The 7,703-nt window shown below is 31.8% G+C and overlaps 1 protein-coding gene across 1 annotated transcript; it reads left to right on the forward strand.

The window, feature by feature from the left end:
- The first annotated feature begins 474 nt into the window (after nucleotides 1-474).
- On the forward strand, nucleotides 475-5,116 carry Msbp (membrane steroid binding protein). The gene is made up of 3 exons (XM_078191817.1): nucleotides 475-1,040; nucleotides 1,773-1,919; nucleotides 2,102-5,116. The coding sequence occupies exons 1-3, from the start codon at nucleotides 707-709 to the stop codon at nucleotides 2,269-2,271; spliced, it is 651 nt and encodes a 216-aa protein (XP_078047943.1). The 5' UTR covers nucleotides 475-706; the 3' UTR covers nucleotides 2,272-5,116.
- Nucleotides 5,117-7,703: the final 2,587 nt, after the last annotated feature.

Consider the following 7,703-nt stretch of genomic DNA (forward strand, 5'->3'; position numbering starts at 1 on the left):
AACCTTAAAAAGAACGAAATATTAATTCAAGGTTATCGGAAAGTCATAGTATAGTAAATCGTTGGTTCCACTTTGGCGGTAGCCAGAACTTTGTAAAATCCAAAATAAGTGATATCATTAAAAAAAAATAAAGCAACTTTGACTTTTTGGTTGAAAAAATAATTTGTTAAAAATTTTTCAAATACCATGGACTAAAGGCTGAATAATTTTTATTCAAAATATGTCTTTGAGAGAATAATGAAAATATCTGATGTTGATTAATCTTGATGGATACAATAAACACTATATGTACATAATGTATACATATATATGGCTGTGAATATACAACCATCTTTTTGATCGTGTTGTACGAAGATTGTAGTGCGTTACTTGGAAAGTTAAATATTTCAATTCCTTTAGTTTCTTTTGCGATTTACCACTTCTTCTCGACGACACTACAGATTTTAAACACCCTATATGTATGTATAATCTCATCGCTGTAGCTGTAGGTATCAGCGCGGTCAGTGCCGGTACGTCAGTAGTATATGGTTGAGGTTGCGCGCGAGTCGTTTCACCGTACATCTCGGAAAGTAGCCTTCCGTTGGTTCGAGGGACCGCTTTGAGATCTCTTCCGCAATTTTAGCCGTGTTTAGAAAATACGGTTGACGTTCTGCGAATAAGGAGAAGTATCGTGTTTCTTCCTGAGGCACGTAAACTAGTGGTCAAAATGGCGGAAAAGAATGACTCGCCGGGTTCCACATCTACTTCCATCGACCAACAGGGTCACCAACTTATATTGAGTTTTATCGCGGAAATCATAAAGAGCCCAATAAATCTTGTTCTTGTGAGCGTGATCACCGTGCTGGTTTATAAAATTGTCAAAAGGAAGACGAAGACTGAGATGCCCGTGCAAGAAAAAAAACCATTATCCAAGATGAGACGCGATTTTACTGTGCAAGAATTAAAACAGTACAAAGGCACCGGACCAGACGGACGAATATTGATTGCTGTCAACGGGAATATTTACGATGTCACCAGGAGGTCCCAGTTCTATGGTCCCGGTAAGATTTCATTAGTTCGCACCTTCCTTTCGCAATGTTAGTATCACAAATTCGCCCGGCTGTTTTTCTTGGTCGTATGCGTATGCTTCTAAGTCGTAATTACGACTTCTTTTCTCCTACTCATCCGAGTTGCCGACCGTTTTTTAATTAGCTCACGTTGCAATCGTCATCGAGCGCCGCGCCGCTTATTGGTGAACCCGATGATAATGTAGAAATAAATTTATAAACATCACGGGTTCGTAGTAATCGGCCTAAATACCTCTGATAAGATATTGTACATGTCTATGCAATATTATATTTTACTAAATACATTTATAAAAACTGAAATTAAATATACATATATGTACATCATTAATATGTACATCGTTAATAATTTTCTTAAGATTTCTAATAGTGTAAAGAACTCAATAACCATAGCAGAGTTTAGAACGTTTCGGAATCTAAAAAAATTCGCTAAATTTCCCTTTTTGTTTTACCGCTAGTTAAAGTCATATTTTTGCGGAAACCATTTTTGAATACTCTATCAAGTTTTTTGGGCTCTGTATATCAAAACATTTCATAATTTGGATTTTGTTTTTATTACATTTCTACTGCATTAATGATGTCGATCTCTTTCCAAAATTTAAAATAAAATAATCATAGCTTACAACATATTTTACATCTTTTTTTACATATTAGTAGTTATCGTATTTTAATGTATGAATACTAACATATTAAATACTTTGACATTAGGTGGTCCATATGAAGCATTTGCTGGACATGATGCCAGTAGAGGACTAGCTACATTTTCACTAGAAACAAAAGAGGAATACGATGATCTCAGTGATTTAAACATTACAGAGATGAATTCTGTCAGGGAATGGGAAGAGCAAATGAAAGGTAATCTATTTTGTTATGAAGATGTTGAACTATAATGTTTCTGTCTTTAATAAATATTAGAAATAGTCATTAATTAATGGAAATAATAATTGTTACTTATTAATAATAATACATATTTATCAATGCTCTACTAAATATATATGAAATTATAGCTTAATTTTTCTTAAAATTATTTATTTTAGAAACTTATGATTATGTGGGGAAACTTTTGAAACCTGGAGAAGCACATACAAATTACTCTGATGAAGAAGATGAAGGTAGTCAACAAGAGGCTGAATCAAAAGTAGAGCAGCAGGAAAGCGGAACAAAGTCTGATAATCAGGGTAGTGAAACAATGTCCAAGAATGATTGACTACTTGGTGGTATATCAATTGCAAAACAATTTCAAAAAGATATTGCGCACACACTGTTGCTGAAGAAACTATTAAAATTGTGGCTCATGAATATATTTTAGAACATTAAACCGAATATTTTATTACATAGTAATCATATTGAAATAAAAGGCAAAGTGGTATCTTTCAATCAAGTTAGAAATATGCACTTGTTTGAAAGTGATGTTATATGAGAAGACCTTTAAATATCCAATTCTCCAACAATGTGGATACTTCTATGATATAATGTTCTTATATGTGTATAAAAGATTTCTTTCAAATCCTAAAAATGGCGATAGGCTTAAGACAGATTCCAGCTGTATTTCATTATACAAAAAGGTCTGTTACGCTATGATATACATATATATGCATTGTATATATATGTATGTATTAGTAGCTATGAAGTCTAATAGAATGGTGTTATATTTGACATGCATTTGAAGTTCAATATTAAGTTGATGCAATACATTACATATTTATATGACAAAAGCATACAACATTTCTTCATATAAAGACATTAAGCTTATAAAAAAAATAATACCACCTATTAAAAACTTTAATCCATCTTTATGTAGGTTCTATTTTTGGAAGAAATTCGTTGATAATAATACTTATTGAAAACATCATATACAAACATAGATTAAGCTTGAAAGACCCAATTATACAAATGTTGTTTTTATACAAGATTTCATTAAAATTCGATTAAAAAGTTTATAAAATATGACACAATTTTACTAGTCTTTTTTACATGAATAGAAGGGTGGCATATTCTGTAAGTCTTACTCTACATTTTAATATGATACTATAAAATTCTTTGAAAGATGGGACTTCTTAAAAATTACTAATGTTCGCGGTATTGTTTATATCGAAATTGTGCCGTTATTTATAAAAATTTGTACAAAGTAACAAACTTGCATTTCTTTAAACACATGTAAACGTATGTTATTTTAAAACGCTTTTGATAGAGAAATGGTGGTTATTAAATATATACCATTATTATTAATATTAGTTTATTATAATAACACACATACATACACATATTACGGGTTATGACCATGTCGCCTCGTGATTGTGCACCGAGGAGTTATCTTCGTCTATTTCGACGGTTACTGATATTTTTATTTTTAAAATTAGAGAAACTATCTCATCTTTCTCCTTCTCTTCTTCACTGATCGTTGGCATAATTAAATTCTTCTCGTCACGAATATACAATTTTACACTTTTCCTTTTTGGTAAGAAAATTTTCTCTTTATCATCAGTATCATCACAATCACTAACTTGATCAGTCCATCTGACGCACTCAAATTTCTCGTTATTTGCTTCCTTCTACCTCCTTCAGGTTTTAAATTGGTCCATCTGGCTTTGTTATTATTATGTCTTCTACGTTATGTATAAAATTTATTTCCATTTTTGTAATGTGATTGTGACAATTGTGCTTCTTCTTCCATTAATGTATGTTAAATTTCAGCCATTAAACTCGTTACTCCATATTACCCATTACCCATGTATTAATTTGATTTTTCCTTGAAATACGTGTTTTTCAAATGTATTGTTAGAAAGAGAGAGAGAGAAAGAGGGAGATAAAGAACGTGCGCGCGAAAGAGTATTTATTCATTGTATAATAAAAGCGTTTTTAATATAAACACTACCCACATTTGTAAACATTTAAATTTCATTAACTTTTTCTCTTTGAACGAAGAAAAAGGAGACATATTTTTAAATATATTTCATTAACTTTTTCTCTTTGAACGAAGAAAAAGGAGACATATTTTTAAATATATTAATCATATCGATTTCTATAAAAATATTTATTCAAATTAAAACAACAATTGAATGTTTAATTTGTTTAAACAAAATTGAAAAATTTCACTTTACGTAACAATTATTTAATATCTGTACATGTTAAGTGAGAAATATTACTTTATATTAAGATATATTCTTTACTGAAATAATATGACAAATAATTTTGAATTATTATGTATTAATTAGTGCAGATATTGGTTAACAAGAACCTTTTGTAAAATATTTGAGTAACATTGTTATGCATTACACGTAATTGTACTTTTTAATACTACAGAAGAGCGAGTGGACAATTTGTAAGGTACAGGTTTGGGTGTATTAATCTTTCATACTTTAATACTAAAAGATAATATTCATTTTTATTCATATTCAAATATTATTTCTTTCAAACTAGTCCTCTCACTCATCTATATTTAATTTGTCCTATTCTTTTTTGCGTAATGTAATTAAATATTTAACACTAAACCTACCGAGCTCTGTAAGTAACTAACATGTATTGCTGCACATTTTTGAATTTGTATTATAATGTTTATTAGGATTAACAAATTCATTCGATCATTTTGAATGATAGTTTTTATAACTTCAATCACTTCAAAACAAAAAGTGTAAAACTGGTCATTCTAGTCGACTTGGTAGGTTTAGTGTTAAAACATTGAATACGTAAAATTCGTATATAAAAGTTAGATATTATTAGCGACCTATCAAATATTTTATTATTAATGCATAACAGTCTTCATTTTTATAGATTATTATCTTGTTAAAAACTTGGTTCTACTTGTTTGTGTATTATAGAATTATATTACTAAAGAGTAATGAAATATACAAATAAGAATTTGTAACATTTCTGAATTCAGATGCATAGGTGTAGTTCTATTCAGATATAGTTTAAACTGACTGAAAAAGAAACGTTTTTGTACAATAAAAATGGTTTTGTACAGTACTGTTACATTTTTTTTATATGTCATGTTATTTTGCACTAATATTTATATAAATAAATGAAAGTATATAAATTTCGTAGCCCTTGAACTACGTTGTTGTGAAGTTTGAATTTTTAGTACAAAAAGAACCTAAATAATTTAATTTTTAATTTATCCACTTTCAGAATTACATAAAATATTAATTGTCCTATTTTTTTTTTATGTAGAACTATATGTAATTGTTTAAAATTATTATTCAGTTATGCCGTAAAAAGAAAGCATGTTATACGTACATATGTATAACGTGTGTTCTCTTTAGGAATGTATTGAAATAGAGTTAATCGTCTTTGACTTATGGTTGTAAGGGAACTTGTTAATTTTATTTTTGGTAGCGGCTCTCTTAAATAATTTTGTAACTCCTGTTTCCTTCCTCTGACATTTGATATATTGTCTTGTACGTTAAAGTAATTTTACTCGAAAATTGACGGTAGTTATAATCGGCAATTCATTGTTACTTTTCATTCTGTATAAATTAGTTTTGAATATTGCTATAAATGAAATAAATGTTAAGCATAACCCATAAGTTACGAAACTGTAATTCAAGATATGACCTTGCTTCTTTATCAGATCATAAATTGATAAAACGACATTAAATAACTGCGGACCACCTACTCGTTTGTCTACCCTGAAATAAAACATATTTTCGCATCGCAGTAATTTAAATCTATGTCTTGTTTTACACAATTGTCATATTTATATTTCTCTGAAATCCTATAAATCGAAATTGTAACAATTATAAATAATATGGGACGGGACTGTATCGCATCGACGTGGGTGATTACGAAAACTGCGTTCGTTATCGTTACAGACAACAACCGTGATATCAGTTACTCAAAAAATGCGTGAAAATAGCTCCCTCGGTTTTGTAACGACCAAAATACAGAACAAAATGCGCGCCGACGCGAGTTTCGTCTTTCGAGCAGATTTTTAAACGGATTAAACGTATTCGCCTGTGTTCCGAGATCGGTCAATGCACCCTTCACGGATATTTTTATTTCCACTCTCAGTCATAGAAGTATACACGATCGGTGCGCAGTTTTGTTAGATACCGTAATCTCGTAGTCACAAACTATTTTCTCCCGATATGAAACAATAACTAAAAGATATCTCCCAGCATCCCGACCATTTCTCAGTGTCAAAACTGAACCAAATGAAATCGGGTATAAGAAAACTGAAGAAAACATAATAGTAGGTAGATTAACGCGATGTTGTAGCACTCGAGCATTTTGGTCAGCAAGTAATTACGTAACTCTCGCAAAAAGGCTATTAAAACAGATTCTCGTAATTTGCTCTTTCGCATCATAATTTCATTTCCTTGACGTTTGGTGTGATTTTAGCGGCAAATCCCAATAACCGTACACATTAAGAATGAATGATATACTTCCCAGACAAAAAGGTTGAATACGTTTTTGAGAGAAACAAAAAGGTTGTATCTAGCATAATAATCTTAGGTGAAAAGATTATTGATTGGTACCGTAAGGTGATCGTAAAAAGATCCTATAAGAAAGCATATATTAGACGTAAGCGATACTTAGTAACGGATCTTTAAAGAAATAGAGATTACATTGTCAGAAGGAAACAACGCGGGACGAGCAACACTCGACAAAGAGTCGCTGTCACTGACATGGCTAGGTGGCTGCTGCCACGCCGTCATCCAGTTCCCGTCCCATTTCCAATACTCCCTCTCCTCTCGCGTTCACCTCTTTCTTCACACAATTCCCTGTATCTGACACCATAGTGGATTTGTTCGCACTCGGTGGCGCGCGCGCACGCCAAACTCGCGACGATGAGAGAAAGAGCGAGAGACAGACATGGAGAGAACAAAGAGAGCTGCAGGAAAAGGGAGATGGAAGCAAGTTCACGCACAATGGCACAATATATGCGTGTGATGGGTCGCGTGCCGTTCGCACCTATCCACACGAGTCGGATTCTCTTTCTCGAGGAAAGGACGTTCTGCGTTCTGCGCAACGCATTCTCCCCACCTTGCATTTTTCCTTTTAACCTGTCGATCGAGAGAATCCCTAGCCATCTTGTAACAACATCCCCCTTTTGACACTCTGAACTCTACGAATGCATCAACGAACACGACTTGTCGCGATTTTCGGTCTTGTTCGAAAAAAGAAATTATCAATTGAGTATAATTGTAATAGATTAATAATAATGATTTATTGTGATCAAAAAGGGAAAGTACACATAGATAGAAAGAATAGATGGATTTAAGATATGAATTTTAACTTTAGTCAAAGAACAAGTGGCGGAGGCATGACAGGAGAATAGAATTACTTTAGCCTGACTCAAATATCACGAAGCGTAAGCCATTTTGGTAACACGAAATCAGTTAACTGTGCTTATTCACACCTCTAATCTTTTTGCTAACCGGACAATGAAATATTGCTCAGAGCCAAAGATTTTTATCTATATTACTAAAAGCCACTTAGTATAGAACATAAAAGCACCACACTTTTGAATATTAATCTAATTTCAATTTAAAAAATGTATGTAGATTATAATCAACGCAAATATGAGTAGAAGTAAAAGTATTTTATAGGATTTTCATAATTACAATTCGATAGCATTACATAATAGCCGGACATTCTATTGACCATTTTCTATAACGTACTTCTTTCGTGTATAAC

Source organism: Augochlora pura, chromosome 10 (genome assembly GCF_028453695.1).
Source record: "Augochlora pura isolate Apur16 chromosome 10, APUR_v2.2.1, whole genome shotgun sequence".
NCBI classification, from domain to species: Eukaryota; Metazoa; Arthropoda; class Insecta; order Hymenoptera; family Halictidae; genus Augochlora; species Augochlora pura.